Below are 26,239 nucleotides of genomic sequence, written 5' to 3'. Positions count from 1 at the left end.
GCTCCAGACTGTATGACCGCCTTGACCGGAAACATTTAGGAATTGTGGGAGGCAACAGCCTGGCCATGCGAGACTAGTCATCCCGTGACCAAATCTTGCACGGGTGTCACTGGAACATAATATTTTTAGATGGAGGTCTGTGGCCAAACACACTCATTTGGAGGTCCTTGGCATGAAAATGATTGAGAACCACTGCTCTTAAACAAGATAAGACAATAAGGTTTGACTGACCGGCCCGTAGTCGCTTGTTTTCATAGACCCGGTTGCTCGTTTCTCTCGCAAAATCTGGCAACACTGATTCAGCGCAAGCCAGCCAGCCTCTTCCAAACCTCAGTTTCCTTTCACTGACACACTGAATTCCTCCATGAATATTTGACGTGCAGGATATGCGGCAGGCAGAAAGCCACCTGCCTGCCATGGCTCTTAAATGCTCCCGACCTGCATGTATGTAGTGTAAGTGGCCCCGCTTCCCTTTCCCCCTCCGCTAGGATTACATCGCTATCGGCTTACAGTCACAACAAGACTTGCTTTACGCTAGGAGCAGGTGCGAGGTGCCTGGCCACTTCACTGCTCCTCACTGTCTGTCAGTGCTGTCAGTAGCATGTGTGCCAGCCAGGCCAGTGTGTCACACTGCCACCAGTAGGGCTGTCACTGTCATGACATTTCTGTTATTAATGACTAAACTACTATCCTATCCTATCTTCCTACTATTATATGAGGAAACCGCTCTGTCTGTCTGTCTGCACTGGGCCGATATGACGAATAAATAATAATCGTGCTAATTATAAAGTATTCAATCAATCAAAAATAATTGTGATTATCTGAAATAATTTTAATCCGGCAATGTAATAGTTTAATTTGGTACTTTGGTGCTCCAGGGTGTTTAGCAGGCTGCCAGCTGTGGGGCAACGCGTCGTCACACTGCCACCAGTTGCCGGAGAAAATGTGACATTAAGTCATTTTATTCTGTCTCAGTGCATCTCACAGAGGAGACGTAAAGGGACATGACATCCTCCTAGGCTGATTGTGTAGCTTGTTTTCCAGTTCAGGTAAATAAATAAAGAATAAAAATAAACTACAGCAGATTAAATACATGGCAGGCTAGCAAGTAGCACAGCTGCCACTGCTAATAAAAGCAGCTTTAAAGAGGCAGTTCAGCCATTTTTACTTTACAATAGTTAGTGTAATTGGTCCTCATTATACGATTTACGATTTACTGAGCATAAATCAGCGGCATATATTTAGCCGGGCATGGCCAGACTAATATCATTGCGTAGACATTAGGTGGAATCATTTCCAAGGGCCCGCTGGTGACAAACCTGGCCCATATTTGCATACTGGTTCCTGATTGGTCCCTCACTACTTCAGGGAGTACGTGAAATGAGCGGTGCCAGACCAAATATGTCGGCTAGTATAAATCAGTGCTTTGAAGCTGGCGGCTGGCACGTAGCGACTAGCGAGACCCAGGTGGCAGCCAGCCAGCCAGCCAGCCAGGGGTGACATGTCACATGTGATCACCCAGGCCGCTGTGGCAGAAGACGGGCAGGGTGTGGCGGCCTGGCCGGGTCCCTTGTCACCCTAGTATCAGGTGGCCACGCAGCCAGCCAGCATTACGGTAGACCCAGTTTTTCCCTTTTTTTTTTCTTTTTTTTTTCCCTCTCCTTTGGGTGACACTGTTGTTATGTTTCAAAGCCCCACCAATTTGTTCAGGAATGCAGAAAAAAACAGGCTCGTCCATTGAATACTGTGCCATTTGTCCTGGATTTTATGAAGACCCTTGTGGCATGAACCTTGTTCTAGCTATAAAAGGCCTTGTTAGACCTTTTGGAACGAGTAGAAACATGAACAACTACTGTCGCATTTTCTTTTCTTTTTCTTTTTTTTACAGCAACAATAACGCTTGTTAGAAGGCCAGGAGGGGCTGCAGCATGCATCTGCAGCATGTGTTCAAACATGTCACTGAACCCAGCCAGTGCTGGAAGAAGTACTCCGATATTTGTTTTTACTCAAGAGTCATAGTCTTTTCTCGCAAAGTAACGCCCTACTTCATCACACTACAACATCACACAAAAGCAATGGTGCTGCATTTCGAACTTGCAGATCTGCTACTTTTGCCGTTTTTTAATTTGAATCCTGAAATATTGTCCAAACAGTTTTGGACATTTCGCCGCTTTGCACCCGACAGAGACTCTCTTACAAGAAACAGTCCTGCATTCAAAATGTTACTTGACAAAAAGTGCGTACTCGTACTGTAGGTATCAAAATATACTACCGAAGTAAAAGTACACACGTTTTGCCATTTGGAAAACTTTCTTTCAAATACAGCAGGGAAGTGGGCACATTATTATGGGTCCCTTCATTTTTTTGCTTCATACATTTAGCTTTTAATTATCATTTCAAAACATTTTCGAAAAACATTCCCAAAAAGGTCATGGGCTAAAAGGTTTGGGAACCACTGTTGTAGAGCATGTAAAATGAGTGGTGGTTAAACTATGTGTTGTTTTAATGATCTAAATCTGCAAAGTAACGCGTAAGCTGTCAATTGATTGTAGTGATGTACAGTAGTGATGTACAGTAGTGATTGTACAGTAGTATTTGTCTCTTGAGATGTAGAGAAGTAGAAGTATGAAGTATTGGAAAGAATGGTAATGGTAACTCTGGTAATGACACAGACAAGCTGCCGAAGGTGACACATTTGACGAGGCGAGGCACGTTGAGTCATCAGGTGATTTTGTTATCTTCTCCTTCCCGGTGTGGCCGTGTACAGTCAAAGATCTCTGATGTATTGCCAAAATAGACAACACCCATGCCAAGATTTAGAAAATCCAACACGTTATGATTTCAACTGTGGAGAGGCCTCCTGCTTCCATTGACATACATGGGGCATACATGTGTATTAGTAGGCAGTAGGCGCCACTACAGTATGTGGCTCATGTTTTTGATTGATTTATTAGTCAAAGATGTAACACTTGGGCTAAAAGGATAACACAAAAAGGGGTACTTGTTTCCATTGTATGTCCCTAACGCAGTTCAGGGTTTTCTCTGTTGTAATGAATGTAATCAAATACCGTAAAATGTTGAATACAGAAGATAGCTCTGTCACCGTGTCGAAAACAACTCGACGGCTGGCACTGTTCACTGGCACTGTTCACCCAGAAGCTGTGTGTGAAGACTCACCCGAAAAACACCAGAAATGGCACTGCCGTATAGAAGCAGGGCTGAACAACTCGTCTGTATACTTTGTTGACCGGGGTCCCCTATCTGATGTCAATATCGGTAGAGGGCGCAAATCCATGGGTTCATGTACTTTTTGAGTGGTGCAACCACTCCAAGGAACAGCAATGTCCGTGTTCACCTATGTGGCCATGAGCACCAGTATTAGACCGAATCAGCCGTTGGCAAAAAAACAATTGTAACACGAGTGATTTGAGTCTGGCTTATTAGCCAGGCTACACCAGTATACGACTATGAGTACCAGTAGGGGCGCTGTTGTGCCAGAAACAGAGAGAGAGAGAGATAGTATTAGTGCTGCACTGTTGCCTGCTAATGAGAGAGAGAGAGAGGAGAGGAGGGGGGAGAGAGAGGGGAGTTGCACCACTCAGTTCACACGGGTGTGATTTCTTTTATTTGCATTGTAATCCTCACAGGGGGATTTTAGATCGCCTCATATAATAAACATGTGATCCCGGCCGTTTCACTCATATGGATACGAAGAATCAACTGACTGAGAGAAAACGCTATTGTTACTGCTGAATTAGTTACATTTGCGCTAGAAACAGACTGTATCATATATGAGTGAGTGACTGTTGCAAACGATACAGAGACACCTCCCTGACAATAACGCAGAGACAGCTTGTTAATTTTTGAACCACAATGCTTATATGAAACGATATTAAGATGACCCCATGTTATTCTCCATAGAGAAATTACTTCCGTGAACCAGGGGAAGGACTTCGGCACTCTATGGCGCTATCTTTGGTTCGGGGACCCCCGGGGCCTTGAAGGGGTTCCAGGGTGGTCCCCAGCAAAATGAGTTAATATAGCATCAAAATCATAACCACATTCTATAACCAAGAATATTGTACATTAGCTATTTAGAAAGTACTAGCCAATCTACAAGCTCACAATGTGTCACAATAGCGACCCGTTGTATTTTCGAAGAACGCTCGCATTATAATGACTTGTCCAAATTAGGGACTCTAGGTTTCAAACGGTTAAAGAGCTGACTAGCTGTTACTGTAATGAGTGTGCCTGGCTGACTGCTATCTGGCACCCGGTCTCGGCCTCAGACAACATTCCACAAACACAAGTCATCCGTCTCCGTAATCCTGAAGCTTCAACTGTTGCCTTTGTGGAAAAGGCTCTCTAATGAGTGTATTGACTATTTTCACAATCGATCAATAAACGGCTCACTGGCACCGCCGCCGCCGCTTCCCTCGCTACCTTCTTGCTATTGTTCTGGTGGCGTTCTGGAGGAACGACTGAGCGAGTGAGAGCATGTAGGAAACGCTCCTAGGGATGAGAGTGTAATAACCTCTGTCTGAAGGTGATTGGAGAGAGAGTGAGTGTGTAAAAAGGTCCACTGGGGACATCCGCAGGCCAACAGTGGATCTGCAGAATCACTCAATTTTCCTTGGCAAGGGGTTAGCAGGCATTAGCTGAAACTGTATTGTCAATTTGTCAGTCACACTTGTGAAAACAAAAGTGGGTGAAATATTATACTTAATAATAACTTTGTTTGTATAGCACCTTTCATACATAAAATGCAGCCCAACGTGCTTCACAATAACATAACAAATAGTAGATTGCCAGATTAAAACCAAAAAGGCAAACAGAGACATTCAGTATAGTTTAAAGGACAATAACTGTCTTTCTTTTTCAACCAAACATTTTTCATTCAAACAAGTGGCTAAATATATGTTGTTTTTTTGTTTTTTTACAAAATCTGTATTGTTATTTACTATAGTCCTACTAGACCCCAGGGAATTACATCTAGCGACAGAAAATCACGGGATCTACTGAATATGAAGGGGGATACTATGGGGATGCCACACCTAATAAAACGTATTCGCCAAGGCAGGTCTCGTGTTGAATTTCCACTGGTGCATCCTCTTCCATTTCTACGGTTGGCTGGCCCAGACCAAATGCAGACGACGAACAGTATAGTGTAAAGTTGTAACGATATTAATTACAGATGTTCACAACACACGTGTAGGACTATTGTTTCTGTATTATTAGTTAATGAACGAAAAAAACACAAAGTTACAGTAACGGTATGGAGATACAACTATATACATTTAGGTAGCATATTGCTGATCCCATCCCTTAAGGGGGCACCCCCCCCCCACACACACACACACACACACACACCCCTCCCATCCCATCCCTCTCAGCACTTCTGTCACCTGCTAGCCGTCTGATGAACCTGCAAGCTAATGAAGTGCCCAAAGAGCTGAGCTTAGCACACACACACACACACACACCGTCGCTGTCAGGTGGAAACATTGTATGTAAAAAAAAAAGTATTTTGTTTCACTGATTTCATTCATATTTATCAAACCCACAGACACTTTTACCACTTTTCACTTGAAAGTGAAAGTAGCCTATCTACAATTTTCGCTACTTTCACCGTGATACGGGTGAAGTAGTGCATTGGTTTAATGAAACAATATAAAGCGTTTAAATGGCGGAGATACGTGGTTTCTGGACGACACTGATAGGCAGCCAGGGACCAGGCTGACACCGCTGGTTCCAACCACTCCTTTAAACACCCATCAATTCAGACAGCCTGTGCTGAGCACGACTTGAATAATCTGTTTTTTTTTTGGTTTGTCTGTCTGTCTGTCTGTCTCTCTCTATGGAAAGGAGCTTTTACTGCCATAAGAAAATGTAAACGTTACATTGCCAAAGCAAATGTGAAATGGTCAAAACTCAGAAATGTACAATTCAAAGGGAATGCAGAAATGTGTAACAACTCTTTGTCTGCCTCTCTCTCTCTCTCTCTCTCTCGCTCTCTCAGAATGTACCCCATCAGAGAGGTTCCTCTGGACACAGAGCCGTTGACGGACTGGTTGTATCAGAGGTTCGTGGATAAAGAAGACCTGCTGGCTCACTTCTACGACACAGGTATGTCTGTCTGTCTGTCTGTCTGTCTGTCTGTCTGTCTGTCTGTCTGTCTGTCTGTCTGTCTGTCTGTCTGTCTGTGTCTGTGTGTCATCCACATCGTAAAAAACGATATTGTGAAATGAAATGGTGTTTTCATTTATCCGATCTGTATGCAGGGCCGGATCTACCATATGGGCACTTTGGGCACGTGCCCTTGGGCACCAGGGGCCCCTAAAAAATAAAAAAAAAGAAAAAGAATATGTTTGTTTTTTTTTTTTTTTCACAGATAATTTCCCTGCTAATCCGAATGAAATAAATTGTGTCTAAAAATATGTTTTATTGTTGGTGAGAAGGGCAGCTGAAAAGTGCAATTGTGTCTAAAGCAGCAACAATGCGCTAGATTGGCTGTCACTCTGGGGGGGGGGGGGGGGGGGGTGACCGGAAATAGGCCAATATAACGGCATAAAACTGCCCCAAAACGGCTACAAAACAGCAAAAATGTTGCGTGCGCGTGAAGGGGGGCCCTTCTAGCTTCAGTGCCCAGGGGCCTTCAGTGGTGTTAATCCGGCCCTGTCTGTATGGTAGGTAGAGTATGTCAATACAATATAATTAGTGGTTGTCTCCCTGATCTTCTATTCGCAGTGGTTCCCAAACTGTGGTGCCTTCTAGGGGGTGGGCGACATGAAAAGTCTAATGGTGGTGCTATGGTTTTATTTTAAATTGAATCATATACTATATATATATATATATATATATTTATGATATTGATATTTTAAGTTATGCCAATATATGGCAAGTAATGCAGAATATAGCCTATGCTGCATATATTATGCCATATTCAGGTTCATATACTGTATGTGCATATATGTGGATAAAAAGGAAATATAGGTCTCATATAGCTTATGCAATTTATATTTCCATGTGGGGGGTCTGGGAGCCGCTGTTCTATTGAGACATGAATTGAACACCAAAGGCAAAGTGGCATTGCTTCTAAACTTCCAGGCAGCTGTCAGTTATCTTCTTAGCGATTAATCTAAAATAAATCAACAAGGAAACAAATTGTATATATTTTTCCTCAATCGCCTATAATTCAGTTAGTCTGATTAACCATTTCTCATTCTGTCTCTCTCTCTGTCTCTGTTTCTATCTCTGTCTCTCTCTCTCTCTGTCTCTGTCTCTCTATCACCAGGAGCGTTCCCTCCGGCGAAAGGCCAGAAGGAGATCGCGTCGTGGCCGATGGAGCTGGACGTGGCGGGGCTGTGCATGGTCCAGGTGCTGGCGTTCGCGTCGGGTTACTTGTGGTACAGCGTGTTCCGCTACCTCTACGGCTGCGTGTTCTGAGCAGGGGGCGGAGCCGGCGGCCATCGGCTTTTAAAAAGAAATAAAAGAAGAAGCAAAAAGAAAAGAAAACAACGAGGCGAGGAGGGGAGGAAGGAAGGAAGGAAGAATGGATGGAAGGAAGGAAGGAAGGAAAGAGGGAAGGATGGATGCAGGGGACGACAAGTCTTCGGTGGAACCGTCGGCGAAAAGCCTCAGGATTCGTTTTTTGGGGTGCGGCGAAACGCCGGCCCCCCTTTGCCCACCCCCGCCCCCCACATAAACACACACACACACATACATACATACACACACACACACACACCTCCAAACCCCCTAAACTCACCCCCCACGATGGATGAATGTACATTTGAGAATAGCAGAAGAGACAGAAAAAATTAAGGCGAAGGGAAACGTTACGGGTTATACGAGTGTGACTGTGCACAGACAATACTACAGACCCACGTGATGCACACCAACTTGTTCTCGCACACACACACGCACGTGCGCACACACACACACACACACGCGCGCCTACGTGACACACTCGCTCCGAACCCTAGCAGATAAAGCGCATGGTTTCAGGCGACCTCTCCCCCATTCCCATCACCACCCCCCACACACGTCGATGTTGTTTACATGTTCCTCATCATGCGTTGGCCAGGCCACGCCCACTTCGCTCATAACATTTTACTTTATAACAATCTTAACGATCACAAACGAGGCTCAGGACCACCCCTCCTGCCCCCTCCCCTCCAAAAACTAAACGAAACTAAAAAACAACCCAGAATCTCCCTCTCCCCATGGCTTTCGCCGTAGTCGTTTTAATGTGTGTGTGTGTGTGTGTGTGTGTGTGTGTGTGTGTGTGTGTGTGTGTGTGTGCGCGCGCGCGCACGTGTATGTGCAGTTATGTGCAACTCTGAGAGAGTGTATATGTAACCAAATGGACCCTTTGTTACAGGTGCATTCGGTTCCATTCGTACACTCTCAGCGTTAAATAAACTGGATTTTCCAGTGTAGATTGGGGTCCCAGAGATTTAAAAGAAAAGAAAAATGTAATAAAGTAAATCTCTTTCCCCCCGGGCTTTTGCCATAGTCGTTTTACAGTGTGTGTGTGTGTGTGTGTGTGTGTGTGTGTGTGTGTGTGTGTGTGTGTGTGTGTGTGTGTGTGTGTGTGTGCACGTGGTTATGTGTGTAGTTGTGTACATGCGTGTGTGTGCGTGAAAAAAAACAAAAAAGCGTAATGTCTGCCCGTTGAATCCTTCCTGGTGAGAACTGAACTACGCCCTCTGGTGGAACTCTGGTGACTTTGCGGCTGAAGCAGCCAGACCACCACACCCTTCCAGACGGAGGAAGAGGAGGGGTACCCCACCCCAACCCCCTCTTCATTGCACTAGGGATCCATACTGCCCTTCCTGCCCTCCCACTTTGTCCCTGTCTACACCCCACCCAGGAAATATTCCTGGAACGGTAGCTGTTGATGTTTTTTAACTTTTTATTGTTTTTGTTATTATTGTTATAATTATTATTATTATTATTTTCCAGCCCCTTAACCCTCTTATGTCTGATGTTTGTTTTTTTTTGGGAGGGGGGGGGGGGGTTGTGTTGTCGATGTGTTGTCTTCATTGTCTTTCTGTCTGCAAGACAGTATTCTGATCTGACTGAGAGAGAGAGAGAGAGAGAGAATCAATGTTTACACTGGAGGCCCATTTAGGGCCTGAAGGGTATGATGACTTATTAGGGCTGGGCGATATGTCAATATCCATGTCGCGATACGAGACTAGATACCATATAGCATAAGTGTTGTATTTTCCTTGATTGATTGAATTCTTCATTTAATTTAATTAGCACGTATGAAAACAGCACGGCAGTGCAGTTTGGAGGACAATGCTAAAAGGAAAACCCAAAAATATCAGGAGAGATGCACTCCTTTCATAATCAAGGTTTAATCACTTATGAGCCGTACTTTATACTTTCAAAAACAGCCATTTGCCAAGCTCACAATGCGGATGCGTTGGGTCATTTCATTTAAAAAAAAAATTGTGTCCATATGGCCCCGCCCTATGAAGTATGGCCCCGCCCTATGATTTATGGCCCCACCCTATGCTGTATGGCCCCGCCCCATGACGAATGGCCCCGCCCCATGACGAATGGCCCCGCCCCATGACGAATGGCCCCGCCCCATGACGAATGGCCCCGCCCCATGACGAATGGCCCCGCCCCATGACGTATGGCACCAGGCTCGAGTGACGCCCTGATTTATACGCTCTGTGGCGCGTCGACAGGAAAGGATCTCCAAGCTAACGGCGCTTGATTGAATACTTTATTAGTCTGAAATGTAAACGGCACGGAAGTACAGTAAACGCTTGGATTACAGGATAACGGAACAAAAAAAGACTTTGCGTCGCTGTAGCTTGCCAGATCCATTCTCTTTGGCAAGAGACTACGAGTAGAGCTTGATTTTCTTTTCTTTTTTTTTTGTTGTTGTCTGGGACTGGGTGGAGGGGTTGGGTTGTTCTGAAAGACACGGCGAGGAAGAAGAAGAAGAGGCGAGACTGGGGGAACGTGACCCGAAAGCGCTGATGAAGGCACCACTGATGGCACACGGGACAGAAGTTTGGTCAAGCACCCTCTCTTCAACACCCCCACTGGAAATACTGTAAACCCATGGAGAGGTGCCCCAGGGTGCAGACATAGCCGAGGTGTACCATTAAGCGCAGATTGACACCTCAGCATTGATTGCCTACACCTGGCCTACAGGGCACCGTTCCATGGATTCGTCTTTAAGTGACCCCCCCCCCCCCCCCCAAAAAAAAGACTGCTGCTCAGATCGAAGACAACTCCTTCTGCAGCACACACCCCCTCTGCATGTGTGCGCGCACACGCACGCACGCACACACACACATGCACGCACGCACCACACACAGACACATGTACACATACAGAAACAGATGCAAACACACACACACACCTGTGCGTCTTACAGCTCTCGCTTCAGCCAGATTGAACTGAAGGGTGCAGACGCTGATCGATGGACCTCATCGCAACCACATGTTTTTGCAAATAATTAAGCCATACGTTTATTGTCATTAGGGTGAGACAATGACATAATAAGAAAAAAACAATTATAGAACACCACCCTGATGTTCAGCATTCGAAAAAAGAAAAGAAAAGAAAAGAAATCAAGATTTTGGTTTCCGAAAGCGTAGGCGTCATTACTGTAAATTCACAGCATAACCTGCCTAAAGTGAGTGTGTGTGGTTGTGCCCCCCCCCCCCCCCCCCCCCACCTTTTAAATAATATATAATATACGTATATAATTAACGCCATGTTGCTCTGTGGTGTCAGAGTTTTTGGCGGCGAAAAAAAAAAACACTTGTTAAGTGGTCCTGTTTTATTTCATTTTTAAATTACTTGAACTTGGTCCTCCCGTTGTCACGATATTATGTTTAACCTTGTACATAAAAAGCTGAGGAAGAATTAATTGTTCTGAATGACTGCAAAAACGTGCTCTCTCTCTCTCCGTTCCGTAACATTTCTGATTAGGGTTGTTTTTATTTTCTTTTTCTTTTTTTTTAAATATCCTGAATGTTTTTTAAATGAACGGTTTAAAAAAAAAGAAAAGAAAGTGAGGATTTCTCTCATCACTCAGTGTTACTTTCGGTTTCTTATTTCTTCAGTTTTTGTTTTGAAACCCCCTGACCTTGGATGTTAATAATGTGTGCTTAAAGATGACACTTGAGCTTTCGGGCCCAAAAGGAAGGCCCCCCTCCTCCCCCTCCTCCTGGCTCCGGCGCTGCCCGATCGCTCAGTTGAGGCCCGGTTTCAAAACCTGACCCCCTTGTGGGAAATACAATCTGCTGAGGACATTGATTTTTAGGTGAAAAACTGTTTCTTATAGGGTCTCTCTGCTCTGATCCTGTTAGTCCTTGTAGAGCAGTGGTTCTCAATCTTCTCAGGCTGCGACCCCCCCCAAAAAAATAAATTGAACTGAGGACCCCCCATAATAATATTTGAACTGAGGACCCCCCATAATAATATTTGAACTGGGGACCCCCCATAATAATATTTGAACTGGGGACCCCCCACCCTGACAAGCACTTGGAATTGTAGGAGTTGAGGCATTACATTCCGTTTGACTCGGTTCCACTGATAAATATTGTGGAATATAGTCGATCTACAACCTCACACAACGCAAGGCGTTGTGAATGTAAGCTTGTAGATCTGCTATTTTCAAACTTTTTGCCTCTTTCGTATCTCATTTGACAATTTGGCCAATGTTTGACCTGTTTTTTATAGTATAGACTGTGGATTATTTTTAAACTTTGTAAGGTCTTTGTAAAGTCCTTACATTGCCACTTCACTGTCATCTGGGGACCCCCCCCCCCCCCCTTCCCATTTTTTTTTTTTTAAATAAATACAAAATAAAATTCTTGTGTGGACCCGACCCACAGATTCAGAACCACTGTTGTAGATGGCTTTAGCGTCACCGCCCCCTGGGCTTATTGTGTTTGGTTTTTTGGGTTGACGATGATCATTAATTAACAGTAAAATCGAGGAGTCACACTGAAACTGGGCCCGTTGAAGGGGGGAATTATCGGACGGTGTCCCGGCGCTGACGCGTCTAACCTCTCTTTCATGTGCTGGAGTTGAATTGTGTAGTAATGAGGTAAAGCCTGTAGTAGGCACTAATGTATACTTTATGGTGCGACATAGTGGGTCACTATAGCCTGGAATCCATACGAGGCACTCGTTCAGCGTTTTCCCTTTGAGCCTGATTTCCGAACACCACCTGTTTACGTATAGGCACGTGATTGCTGATTGGCCACTGCTCAAAGAAATAACACGCGACTTGGAAGTTTACATTGGAATGCTCCGAGGCTCTGGTTCCGCCTGCCGCCCCACAGACCAATCACCGCCCTCGGGTCCGCGGTGTCCCTAACCTCCGCCCCTTTCACAGAGGAAGACTGCCAGACAGAGAAGCCAAGTGAAAAAAGAAAAAAATTAAGTCTCAGTCTGGATTTCAGGCTAGGGTCACAAGACCTGTTCTTCAGCTGATGTGATGTTAGCGTGCAGGTCAGCCATTTTTGCTCTTCGTCATATCGTCTCTTCTCGGGTGGAAACCTCATACTTCCAAAACCGCTACTTTTCAGGATTCAAATTCAAAAGTAGTAGATCTACAAACGTGTCGCTTCGCGCCGTGTTTGGAGCTTGTCGTGGATCATGTGCTGCTTTAGTGTGACGCTGCAGTATGATCAAGTAGGGCGATACATTGCCTGACAGCGACTATGTGATGAAGCACAGGGCGTGTAAAGTAGCGCTATGCACAGAGGATGCGTTTTCACAGTGATCCGTCTGCCCTCTGTAGACATGTGAAAGCCGTGTGTGGAATGAGTCCGGTGAAGGTCGATAAAGAAGCAGTTTGTGTGTGTGTGTGTGGGGGGGGGGGGGGGGCTGTCGAGTGTTGCGGGCCCCTCGAGGTCGCCCTTCAACGTGAGAGTGACCAGTAATGAAGCATCATCTCTTTTTGACCCCTGTCTCCCAAAGAAGGCATGGGGTAAGGGGGGGGGGGAATCTAGTTTGTTTTCCTAGATCATGGTTTTAGGAAATGAAACACCACATAGGAGTTTAAACGAATTTTACTAGAACTGTCTTGTCTTTTTTTTTTTTTTTTTTTCCCTCCATTTTGTACTTCTCCTTTAATTCCTAGCGACACAGCCATTTTACAACACAAAAAGAACTTGTGCTGGAATAAAACGTAAAGATCCTGATGTTGTATGTTTGCTTTTCTTTCTTTACATTGCAGTTACTGATCCTACAGGTGGGCGTTAACATGTTGTTAAGCGGTCAGATGGGTGGGCCATGTGCATTTTCACAGCATCTTTATTTTAAAGATCACTCAATCGATTGTGTTCCGATCAATGGAAGGGGATGAAGGGACACTTCACATTAATGACGTTTAGAAGATTTTGAACACTTTCCTGGGGGTCTTTATGTGTGTAATATGGTGTTTTAGATATTTTAGCAGTGTGCCCTGTGTCTCTAATGTCATGGACACTGGGCTCACTTACTTCCTGGACTACAATTCCCATAATGCGTTGGTGCACTGCTCCTCCTTGTGGATAGGGGGAGACTATCTTACAGCCTGGGCACACCTGAACTTCCATGCGCGGCCAAAAGAAGCTGTCTGCCGGGGTCTCTTCCGGGTTTTTAGACAGCTGGTGGATGGAAATGAAGCTCCACCCACGTGGCAGAATGCCGCTGGGGCAAGCTTTTCCGGGAATCTGGCCGACGTGGCAATCTGCCGCGTGGGTGGAGCTTCATTTCCATCCACCAGCTGTCTAAAAACCAAGGAAGCTTGTGAAGGAATGGACATGGTCTGACTGGGCTGCACCATGACACTTTCATGGGAGCCAAACTACACCCGGAAGTTCGGCAGAATGCACTGGAGAGAGCTCAGTGCCCAGCTCATGAACACTATTTCTGAATGACTGAGACCTTTTGTAAAGTAATCGCTTCTGGAAAATAACTGAAAACATTGTCTGCTGTGTTGCTTTTCGATGTGTACACTGTGCAATTCTATAGACATATGGGGCTGTATTTTGCGTGTCTTAAGTACCAGGTCTTATTCCCTAACTTGAGTAACCTAAAGACCTGGAGGCGTGATCAATGCCATTTGGCTATTCTGAGTGGCCAAAGAGCATTGACCACGCCTCCATGTCTTTAGTTTACTCAAGTTAGGGAATAAGACCTGGTACTTAAGACACGCAAAATACAGCCCATGGTATCTAAAGAGCACAAAGCACCTTTCTGAACATACCAAGTATCCCAAGACTTCCCACCGTTTCATGTCTGTCAGTCAAATCTAACGATACCTCCGAGCCAGAAACAATAGCTGCTGCTGTTTAGATCCTCAAATAAAATTGTATACTGTGCTCTCTCTGTGCACATCAAAAAGCAAGTGATTATGTGATATGTAGATCTTTAACTCTTGAGAGTGCTGTAAAATGGACCCATAAGATCTATAAGGGTCCATTTGGTTACCAACTCTATCATTTAGCTGGGTACTACCTGGAACCCCCTCAAGGACCACTGGTTGAAAACCACTATAATAATTGCCTATAATGGGCAATCTGAGAATCCATCGGCAAATAAAGGAGAAACAGCGGCCTCTTTTGCTTTAGTTCGCCACGTGTATGGTAAGAATGTGCAAAGAGCCCAATTTTAATGGGAATCAATAGCCATTTTAAATCGGTAACAACCTTTTAGGGCACATATAAGTACTCTAGTATACGCCATTTAAAAAGACATATCATAAATGTCTTAAATAAATAACATTATTTACTTATTCTGAAGACCTTATATTCGCCAGCTCACAACCAAGGACTATTTTTAAAGTCCTTGCTCACAACCCGGAAGTAAACCGGAAGTGTTATATTCGCTGGCTCTACAGAACTCTTGGTGGGTCTCCATCGCCTGTGCACTCCCACCGCTGGCCCTCCGCCATGCCCTCCTACCGTGCCTCCTTCTGCTCAAAGCTTCCTTGATCCAGGAAGTAAGTGAGCCCATGCAGTGTCCATGACAACAGAGACACTGGGCTCACTGCTAAAATCTAAAATATTTAAAACCACATATTACACACATAATGACCCCCAGGAAAGTCTTCTACATCATTAACATATATTTTTTTACAGTTACCGGTATAAGAACTATTCGCCCCTGTCCGGAGATAAGAGGTTTCTGCCCGACAACTGCGATGTGCAGATGTGTACGTGAACATGTGGCCATGAGGCGAGGTTTAGAGGTAGAAGCAGGTGCAGACAGACGGTGTCGTTAAGGTTGCACTTCACTAGACGGGTTAAGTGTTTATTTAAGTGTGGTGTCTTTCACTGGGAGCTCAGAGCTGGTAGTTCAAGTTTCGCAGACAGCTCCTGTTTCCCTGAGCCTTAAACACTTCAACCTTATAGAAACCATGTGGTCTATACTTAGTCTGCTCCTTTTTTAGCCCCTCCAACGTCTAGCTTTCGGAATAACGTCATATTGGCAACCAAGAAAAAACTACCCCGTGTGACGTCATGTGGAACTTTGGAAGCCAAGTCTATGGACTTTTAATGTTTGTTTAGACTAGAGTACGATGTTTGTTTAAAGATGTGAGGCGTCCGTCAGCAATCAGAATGTTCTTTAGCTGTGATTTAAAAGAAATAACAGTGGTGCAGTTGTCTGGGAGTTTGTTCCATGATGTTGTGCATAAAAAAACGAAATGCCGCTCCCCCATGTTTAGTTTTGGCTTTACTACCCGTGAAGATTGCACAGTCATGGAGGCTGTGTGTATTGTTGTAATATTAAGCTAAGCTTAATTAACTTTCAGTGCCACTTTGAATCGTTTTCAAAAGCCTGAAATGCAGGATAATGTTGCCCTTGCTTCATGTTCTTTCCCGAATGGTATTGAAGATTGAAGATCAAGTTAAACCACTGACACTTCAATCACATGTTTGATCATCATTTACAAATATGCCCCAGAATGTATTTGGAACTGTATAGACCAGATCATAAAACTGCGAAAGGAGTTGACCCCAGTCCCTGAACCAAGGAGACAAAGGTGGACAATTTATCATCAATTTGTTTATTTCCATACGTGTTTCTATAGTAGAGGACCACTTTGGAAATGAATGTTTTCAGCTATGCTTTTAAAGTGCTTAGCTCTGGGATTTTATGTCACGATAGTTTGACTTTGAGCTTTTGAAATTCCTAATAAAATTCAAATAAGAATCTCTGCACTCGAGAAGCACTGCTGCTCCTGGTCCACTCTCTCTACGACTCTGAACCTGTTTGTATTACTATAGCCTACTTAAGGACATCATCATTTTTATTTTGGGAATGCCATTGTTTTTTAACCATGTTAATTGTTATCCTAACCCAAAGGCAGAAATAGCCGGCGGATTGTGAGCTTGTGTCACGCAAGTGCAAATCATGTAGGCCTATAACTCTAACTATAACCCTAAACTGAATCTTTTACCATTGTTTTACCTTAATTAATCTAAAAAACCTTTTTCTTGTGAGGACCATGCAGGAAAATTGTTCCCACGTCTTTTTCTCAAATTCTGCTATAGCTCACTCCAACAAGCAGTGGTGGAAAGTAAGTACTGTACTGTACTGTACTGTACTGTACTGTACTGTACTGTACTGTACTGTACTGTACTGTACTGTACTGTACTGTACTGTACTGTACTGTACTGTACTGTACTGTACTGTACTGTACTGTACTTTACTTGAGTATTTCCAATTCCCAATAGGCTACTTGTACTTCTAGGCTTACTTCACTACATTTTAGATCCAAATATTGTACTTTTACTCCACTACAATTATTTGAAAACAGTTACTAGTTACTTTGTAGATTTGGATTATTATTATTACAAACAACACATACATTAACCATTTCAGCCCTATATACATTTTGTCCATTTGAAAATATCAGATCTACAAGCTCACAAAGCATCGTTATTTTAAAAAGATTTATAGTACTTTCTACTTTTGGTACTTTAAGTACATTTCCATACCTATACTTTTGTACTTTTGTAGGCTACATTTTGAATTCCGGACTTTAAATTGTAGCGGAGTAGTACAATTGTGTACTTTTTGCACTGCCCACACGTTTAGCAATACAAGTACAGAGATACACACACATAGCTTCGCACTTTTATAGCTGTCCCCTGTCGAGGTGATTGCAGCTTGTCTTGAGTCAGCAGACAGTAAAAGGCATCCAAATGTGTGAATGAAGGCCACGCAGGCAGCCTGCCAGGCCACAGGGTGACCTGCCTGGAGGGACGCAAATAGCTGCTCAACGTCACACTGCTGCAGCAGCCACTGGACACACCCACTCTCCTAGCTCCTCCCCCTGCTGGGGGGGGGGGGCTGAATGGTTGCAATGGTCACCGAGTTATGGCCATTTGAAGTTTGAACACGGTAGATCAAAGATCAAAATCTAATGAACAGAAATAGAGTAGTTACTCACGCATTATTTTTGTGTTGTAATCATTTTAAGTGCTTTAAATGATTAAATTAACCCTGGAACCCCCTCAAGGACCCCATTAAGGCATCCCTGGACCCCATTAAGGCATTGATACGTTTTCGCAGGACCCTTCTTCTCATGCCATACAAGACTTCATGATATAGTTGAGTCATGGCATGTGTGAGTTTATATACTGTAGGCTACAAGACAAGCTGTGGCTCATGATGAGTGATGACTCATGGCTCTGGGCATTTATAGCCGACCAATCAAAGCCGCGAGACATTAATGACGCCGTGTGACATTTCAGGAGGAGCTCTCTGGGCCAAGTGGCCGCTCACAGCTGAGTCAAATTATGTCACAAAATCTGTCTCACAGGGGTCGTGTTATTATGCCTGATTTAGCACTTATTTTGCACTTATATTTCACCGATCTACAAGCTCACCACGTACCGCAGCCTGGCGCGTACATGGGCTTGTAGATCGGCTATTTTTCCCGGAGAGGCCTCTCTTTCGGATCCCCTGAAGTGACTGTTCCTGGATGAGGGCAGTGTTGCCATGCTTGCTTATTAAAAGCAACTTTGGGCTTATTTTTCTGTAAAGCCGCTTTTAAATTGGTTGTTGCCCGTTGCGTTGTTTTTTTTTTTTTGGGGGGGGGGGGGCTTGTTTCTAAAGTGTAGTTGCTTATTTGGACTTGCTTCCAAATGTTTTAAGTATTATTTATATTATTTATGATCGGCTGTTTTCAAATCTATACAGTAGGCTATTGGTTTAAAGTTCTCATGTGGCCTATTAGTCGCTTCTTTTGGGCTTGTTTTCCTAGACCTGGTTGCTTATTTCTCTCACAAAATCTGGCAACACTGGATGGGGGTCAAATTCTGGTGTCACACAGGAAGCCCCTCGCTCCTGCTGAAGTCTTTGCTGAAGTCACCCCCCCCCCCCCCAGGGGGACGTGAAGAGAGTGTCCCATTAAAAAAAACATTTTTATCAGAACTGCGTTGTGTCAAAGAGGTGGTTGTGAATCGTTTGGTGCACTCTGTAGGCCGATGTGGGTTCTTCCATCATCCATTTATGCTACGTAATATATCAATAAAAATAAACGTAAAAAGAAAAAAACAGGGATGGGTGGACCCACCCATCCCAGACATCAGCAGCATTATGAAAATCACATAAATACAATTTATTGTTAGGGTGAAATTTACTCGTGCAGCGTTATTGTTCTAAGCCTAGGGTATATTGCTTTTCTGTTTTCAAATGTCTTAAGCCTATAGGCTATGTCTACAAACATAATCCATGTTCCTATTTGCTTGCAAACATTTGCCTGTGCAGGCCTGTAGATTTGCAAGAGCTGCAGGGCCTGTTGCAGGCTCTGATACCTAGGGGGAGATTCATGAATATCCACACAATTTGAATGATTTTCTCTCACACGCAGCCTAATACAGATACATTTTTGTTCCATGTCACTTTTTGTCATGTACTTTTGTTTTCTAAATCAGTAGCGTGCGTGCGTGCGTGCGTGCGTGCGTGCGTGCTTGCGTGTGTTATTTTGCTTGATCACTCCATGGTGTTGAAAGCTAATCAATATATGCAGTGTTAGTATCACTCTTGGGATGGGGAATTATCACAACAATTGACCCATGTCTGTCCATTCCTCCAGGCAAGACGTAAAACACAACCATTACACACACACACACACGCACGCACGCACACACACACACACACACACACACACACACACACACACACACACACACACACACACACACACACACACACACACACACACAACCATTGCAAACACACAACCAGACCATGCAGGGGGGTGGAGTGGGTTGGGTAATTTACAAGTCTAAAGCAGTGGTTCTCAAACATTTTCATGTCAAGTTCCCCCAAACTGACATGTTATGTATCTGGCTGTAGTGTGGACTCCAATCTAAAAGGTTTTGTGCCACAGTGCCAGCCTGCAAGGGAAACTCAGAGCCCTGATTTCGCTGGTCCCTTATCCCTAAACTAACTTCTTTGCCTTTTTTAAATTTATATATATTTTGAAAAACAATTTAAAATTCTAGAAATAGGAAGTTGTGAGCTTGTTACATAGGCCTAGTCATGATTCATGACACAGGAAAAAAGTAGGCCTACGTCAAATTAATTAAGGCGGTCTGTATAGTGCTAGTGCATGTCACAACAACGGATGGATGGATTGTGCTTTTATCTTTCACCTTCCATTTTATTAATGATGTAAATATTCACATGTTCCAGTTTTGTAAACTACCATGTGAGTATATGAAATTAACAATAATCAACGTATAGCTAGTTGGGAACCAAATGGAGCCAGGGTCAGCCAGGGTCCATTTGTACACTCTCAGAGTTATGGCGGTCCTAAGTTCCTTGGCCTAATCTGCATACCAAACTGGGTGTTCTTGAAACCAAACTGTTTGAGAACCACAGTCAGACAGTGAACCACGACTGACAAACAAGGAGAAAACAAAAAGATGCTGCATTTCATCCTGTGAAACAGTCTATTAGTATACATTGTTGCGTGTTTCTGCTGCCGCCTGCTGGAGACATTACAAAATGCTCAGTCAGTATGTCGTACTACTGCGACGCTGTACCACTATCCTGAATCCTGATACTACCGCCTCAACCTGGCGGCGTTTCAGTTGCCACGCAACAGAAACGTATCCGTGCGGCAGCCAATCAGCGTTCATGAGTACAGAGTAAAATAGGCCAATCAGATGCGAGGATCTTCTCGCACCGATTTAAAACGAGAGCTTCCTTCCTGTTTGGTTTGTTAACCTACAAGAAGAAGATGGTTTATAGTTCGTAACAACAACTCAACAAGCTGAAGAAAACAGAATTCACAAAATACTTATACATAGGCTAGTGGGCGGCTACTAATAATAATCTGTCTAGTATTTAGTTGAAACTTCTACAGTGGGTACGGTAGACGTTTATGACTGGATCACATTGATGTTTGTTGTGGTGGATCTACGTCGTTAATAACGTCTTTTAACGTTGATTAACGATAGATCCTTTTTATTTTTGGGGGAGATGCCGTCCCCTGCTCAAGAGTATGAGGTTTTATTCACCATAGGCTCTGGTTCTTATGGTAAATGTCAGAAGATAAGGAGGAAATCCGATGGCAAAGTAAGTTGTTTTGTTTGTTCCTTTCTTCGCACAACATGCCGATTGATACGGTCTAGCCTTAGATTAAGACTCTCGTAGATGTATTTTATCGATTTTTACATGTTCATATGAAAATATCAATTAATATATTAAATGCTAGTCTTCTCACTATTCTGTCTTTCTGCAGTGCTTCTGCTACACGTAATGAAAAGTAAGATTTTGTTTTGAGTCAAAAACCCAGTTTGCAAGGGCCCCCTGCTGGCTAACCCAGTTCATGCACTGGCCATATGTGCGCGTGTGAACCACAGACCATAGACTAAGCACAGACCTTACAGTCTATGGCACAGACTCACACCTGAGTCTTTACATTGTTGTCATGAATGACAAAACAGTTATACACCAATTGTCACATGACGGCAACATTTTAATACAGGTATAATAATTTGTGGTATAAGCTAGGCTGTGCTCCTTGTGTACAAGTAGTCGAGTACGAGCAGCTTGTTGTGTGTTCTATCTCCACAGAAACACTACACTGCTGGCATCAGCTGGATTTCTAGTAATCTCCCCCTTTTTTGCCGATGGGTTCCCAGATTGGTTTTCTAGTAGTTTGTTGACCAGTTCTTGACTCAATAGTTATTTTTTTCCCCACCGGAAAGTTTGTTATCCAAAATACAAACCAACCTCTTATTTAATTGTGATTACACGGTCACCAACTCGAATCGCAAAATACTTGAATCGATTGTTTTTCCCAGGTGTAACTGGGAAAAATAAATTGTTTTCAGAGAGCTAAGTGCGGATATTGTTGAGATCATAGCTGAGGGGGCTTTTTAATCATGCAATTTGCTCATGTCCCATTATTAGATATATTGGGACACAGGTTCTTATCTTTCCATTTCCTGAAAGCTAACTTGTTTTCCATCCCAATGGTGACTATACTACATAACCTGTTTTGTTTGTCAACAGATGCTGGTATGGAAGGAGCTGGACTATGGAACCATGGGTGACCGTGAGAAGCAGATGCTGGTGTCAGAGGTCAACCTCCTGAGGGACCTGAGGCATCCCAACATTGTCAGATACCACGACCGCATCATCGACAGGAGCAACACCACCCTGTACATTGTCATGGAGTACTGCGAGGGAGGAGACCTCTCCAACGTCATTGCTGGGTGCATCAAAGAAAGGTGAGATTTAATCTGCATAGGACTGGACAATCAAGCTAAACTAAATGATTGTATGTTTCACAGTTATGTACATTAATGAAGGACCCCTGTTGCTGAACAAACAAAGAAATGGTCGACTCAATGGAAATCAGTTATTCTGCTAAACCTATCCCTGCATTTTACGCCATTGCTCCATTAGATCATCTGTAATGGTGTGTATCTGTCTCCAGGCGCTATCTAGAGGAGCATTATGTCCTGCGGGTCATGGCACAACTGGCGCTAGCCCTGAAAGAGTGCCACACGCGCAGCGATGGCGGCGTGACCGTCCTCCACCGCGATCTGAAGCCGGCCAACGTCTTCCTAGACGCCAAGCAGAACGTCAAGTTGGGCGACTTTGGGCTGGCCAGGATCCTGAACCATGACACCAGCTTTGCCAAGACGTTCGTTGGGACACCTTATTACATGTCTCCAGTAAGTGTTTGTTGTTCCCACATTTACAGCCTTATTTTCTAGTTTTGAGACTTTTCACAGTTTTTTGCCATAGCTTTTCTACATACACCCATGCATATTTTTACCATCTTTTCTTTTTCAGGAGCAAGTCAATCGGTTGTCTTACAACGAGAAGTCTGATATTTGGTCACTCGGATGTTTGCTCTACGAACTCTGCGCATTAATGTGAGAATTTACTTTTTTGTTTTGACCTGTTTTAATTTGTTGTTTGTCTGTCAAGAATCTGACACTTGCGTGCTTTCCTCTCTCGGTTAGGCCTCCGTTCAACGCTTACAACCAACAGGACCTAGCCGAGAAGATCCGAGAGGGCAAGTTCAGACGGATCCCTTACCGATACTCTGACGAGCTCAACTCCCTGCTGTCCAGAATGATGAACGTGAAGGTTGAACATCAATGCAGAATTCAACAAACATAAAGTGGCTGTCTGGTTTCATTGGATGAGCACAGTGTAACGGTGTGGCTTTTTGGTTGTCAGGACTATCTGAGGCCATCGGTGGATGCCATCCTTGACAACAACTTGTTGGCAGAGGTGATCATCAAGGAGCCAGGGTTCCTCCTACGCAGGTATACAAAAGTAGGGACTTTATTTGCGCAATTTCCCAGTCTGGATAAGTATGGAGGAAAAACGAAAGGCGAGTAGAGAAAGATAACCGTTTCCAGACTAATGTCTGAATTCTGATTTTTCTAAATATAAAATTCTGAATAAGAATAACTATTATCAGTATAGAATTTTAAAGTTGATGGAACCCTGTGTAGGAACGCCCCTGAGGAACAGAGGAAGGTGAAGGGCCGCAGGCGGTCTGACGAGGGTGCAGCCAGGCCCCTGCAGAAGCCTGTGGAAGCGGCCCCTGTGTCCACTGCGGAGCTCCGCATGAAGGAGAAGCTTCTGAGAGACAGAGAGACTGTGTTGAAAGAACGTGAGGAGAGGCTGGAGCGTGAGTGTTTTATTGTCATTTCTCTCACCACCGCTGTCCTCCAGAAGCCTCATTTATGCTCCATAGGAAGGTGTTGCTTGTCAGGAGAACCCATCTACAAGCTAACAATGTGACGCAAAAACCTTGTATCTCCATATTTCAACTTTTTCATTCTTTGTGACTTAATGCCATACTTTGTCAAACAAAAGTAGCAAAAATGGCCGTGAGCTTGTAGGTTGGCTATTTTTGCCATTTGCTTTTTTGGGGGGTTTGGGAAGTGAAAGTGATTAAGTGGGTCTGCTGTGGGTTTTATAAATATTGATCCCATGAAAAGTATTAAGAAGAGCTTGTGACTAAATAACTGGATCCATTCCATTGGCAGGTTAGTTTTTTTTCCTTTTTTTTTTTCTGGAAAGGTAATGGATTTGGACATGCATATTTGCAGCCGACAGCGAGGATATGACTTAAATGGACCCAGAAATGACTGACTGACAAATAATAAGAAATACATTATGTGCTACGGCCAAAAGAAGCCAAAAATGGCAAACTAGTGTATATGACTACATATTTATACCATTCCTCTGCCCACGTCACTGGTCACAGCGGGTGTCTGTTGTTGTGATCTGTGACTCTAACTTGGCTGCCGACGAGATTAGATATGAGCAGTTTTGCAAGAACCGTCCCAAATCAGGTCACAGGTTTAGATAATGTATCCAAAGCCTTAGAAATGACCTGATATGGCACCTCGGGTGAAATGGGTGCATGTTACTGTCGGGTGTACTTTCACCTTGTATGTCAAACTGTTACTTTTCAGGAAATTGCTATGTGATCTATGCAAAGAGCTGTATTTATTTTCACTGCATGAATTATGATGTTTGGTGTCTTGTCCTCATCACAGGAAGGGAAAAGGAGCTGTGCGTTCGTGAGCAGATGTTGGATGAAAAGATCACAAGGTGAAACCGGCGGGAGCCTTTTTTCTTATTTATTTATTCTTGACCATGCAAACCTTAATCCTAGAACTAGTACCGGTAATAATAACAAGTATTATCGTTTTACAGTGTCTGTTTGGGAACCCTAATGTGTCATTATGTCAATGTTTCTCAATATAGACCACCAGGGGACCAAAAGGACCCTTTTGGGTCTGGAACTCTTGAGAGTATACAAATGGACCCGTAAAGTTCCATTTGTACACTCAAGAGTTCACTAATGCATATCAACTTGCCGTCTTTTAAATAAAAATAGGTTGCGAATTGAGGTTGTCTGCTTTTGGTCTTACCCGGTACTGTGGTTTGCTTGTTTCAGAGCAGAGAACATTCTAAAGAACTACAAACAACCTACAAAGCAGCGGAAAGCCCTTGCTCCCTACTTCCCTGACCTGTCTGAAATAGGTATGATCTGCCAAGTCGGACCCCGGCACAAGGACTGAGCGTTGCTGCAGATTGCTGTTGACGGCATCAACTGTTATGAATCTAAAAATGTGTTTGTTTATTTTAACTTGTGTAAATAAAAGATTCTTTTTTTTTTTTTACATTTTTAATAAAATACGAATGTGGAGTGGTGGTGAGTTGAAGGGAAAATAAGATTTGCATGACAAAACAATAATACTTTCATGACAAAACAACTTGAATGACAACCATAAATTCAAGTTCTCAGCCAGAGTAATCTGAATGTAGATCCAGAATGACTATGCATGTAATTGGCTCTTTTATTTACTTGGTCCTGTCTGCTCCTAGATGTGGAGGAGAGGCTGTCTCCTAGTCCTGGCAAGAAGAAGGTCCATTTTGCTGCTGGGGACAGCAAAGAGAACCACAGGCCTGATCGGCACGAGCTAAATCTGAAGATGACCCATATCTACATCCCAACTCTGGACGAAGTGGAGAGAACCTACACATTTAAGAGTCGTCAGCTCCTGGGCATTCGCTGAACATTTGTCTTTGTTATGTGACCAATGACTCCTTTTAAACTACTGAGAATGTATAGTGATAACGCACTATAGGGCTGGGTGATAGCCGAGGTCCCTAGGACTTGAAATCAATATAAGTTAAATCAATAAGTGCAAGTGAAACTTGCAAATCTACAAGTGCTTTATGAGCTTGTAGATTGCCTATTTCTGCATGCCGCCATTGTACAACAAAGTATAATACAGGCTTCCGTGGTTAATCAGACTAATCGATTTCGTCGATTATATAAAACAAGTATTCAAATGTTTTAGTGTATGTATATAATCTTGCTTCTCTGTTATTCGATTAGCCTACCTGATGGCCAGTTATTGGTGCTAAAGCTTTGATATATTTTCCGTTAATGGTCAAGCCCTAACGAACTGTGTTGAGAGATTTTTGTTATTTGTATAACGTGGAGATTAATTATAGTGGTAGCTAGCTGATGCTACTATGTACTGGAAACTTCATTTCAATGTTCCAACTTTTGCTATATTTATTGATTCTGCTGTGTATAGTTTCAATATTCATACACCTAAACCACAGTACGTTCCATACATCCAGGAGTAGACTGAAGTAGATTGACTTAAGTACAGTAAATGACTGTAGTGGTGATCTGTGAAGGAAATGGTGGTGGGTTCTATGTTACATGAAGAACACGTTTAGTTGAACATTGTGTTCATGAACGTTTGTTATTAAAGGCAGCTGTTTTGATGTGATTTTTATACAGTGCTTTTCTAGATAATTGCTTGCTTTCCAAATCAAACAAATTACTTATTAGTTAAAATTGTCAAAAGTCTGAAGAGGTGGGTTTAAACGAGGAAAGCTTTGATGGGTGTAGAGTGGGCTCCATTAAATAATGGATGTTACATGCATGATGCTATAGTTTATTCCTCAAACCATGAAATATCTGTATCTGATCAAGTTCAATACATAAAACTGGTTCTCCAGATATTTTCCACACAAGACCCCCATAACTCTTGAGTTACAGACCTGGCTGTAATGTAAGGATCCGTTTTGGAACCCCTTCAAATTGAAGGGGTTCCAAAATGGCTCAAGGAACCCTGAGAGCTTTTTGAAACTAGCTCCTCACCACTCGTCCTACTCGGTTTGAGCATAGATATACCTGTATACATAAACTGTTGCACCGGGATTCCCTTCCCAT

General features: G+C 43.5%; 2 protein-coding genes across 2 annotated transcripts in view; both read left to right on the top strand.

Annotated features, from left to right (window-relative positions):
• The window catches only part of lpgat1 (lysophosphatidylglycerol acyltransferase 1), a 70,565-nt gene extending 62,849 nt beyond the window's left edge, over positions 1 to 7,716 (top strand). Inside the window, exons 7-8 of the mRNA XM_083790396.1 lie at positions 6,020 to 6,126; positions 7,295 to 7,716. Of these exons, the coding sequence (XP_083646522.1) occupies positions 6,020 to 6,126; positions 7,295 to 7,446 (259 nt within the window). The 3' untranslated portion in view covers positions 7,447 to 7,716. The remainder of the gene's footprint in view (positions 1 to 6,019; positions 6,127 to 7,294) is intronic.
• A 12,731-nt stretch (positions 7,717 to 20,447) lies between these two features.
• Positions 20,448 to 25,655, top strand: nek2 (NIMA-related kinase 2). The gene is made up of 10 exons (XM_083791092.1): positions 20,448 to 20,574; positions 21,517 to 21,734; positions 21,944 to 22,184; positions 22,306 to 22,388; positions 22,479 to 22,605; positions 22,699 to 22,787; positions 22,980 to 23,158; positions 24,036 to 24,090; positions 24,440 to 24,525; positions 24,871 to 25,655. The coding sequence occupies exons 1-10, from the start codon at positions 20,479 to 20,481 to the stop codon at positions 25,059 to 25,061; spliced, it is 1,365 nt and encodes a 454-aa protein (XP_083647218.1). The 5' UTR covers positions 20,448 to 20,478; the 3' UTR covers positions 25,062 to 25,655.
• Positions 25,656 to 26,239: the final 584 nt, after the last annotated feature.

This window comes from Protomyctophum parallelum, assembly GCF_964188405.1.
Source record: "Protomyctophum parallelum genome assembly, chromosome: 19".
NCBI classification, from domain to species: Eukaryota; Metazoa; Chordata; class Actinopteri; order Myctophiformes; family Myctophidae; genus Protomyctophum; species Protomyctophum parallelum.
This window is presented reverse-complemented; position numbering and strand designations above follow the sequence as displayed.

Coding starts and splice junctions, on each gene's coding strand:
- nek2 (XM_083791092.1), top strand. CDS start 20,479: ATGCCGTCCCCTGCTCAAGAGTATGAGGTTTTATTCACCATAGGCTCT. Junction 21,735..21,943: donor GCTGGGTGCATCAAAGAAAG/GTGAGATTTAAT, acceptor ATCTGTCTCCAG/GCGCTATCTAGAGGAGCATT. Junction 23,159..24,035: donor ACGTGAGGAGAGGCTGGAGC/GTGAGTGTTTTA, acceptor TCCTCATCACAG/GAAGGGAAAAGGAGCTGTGC.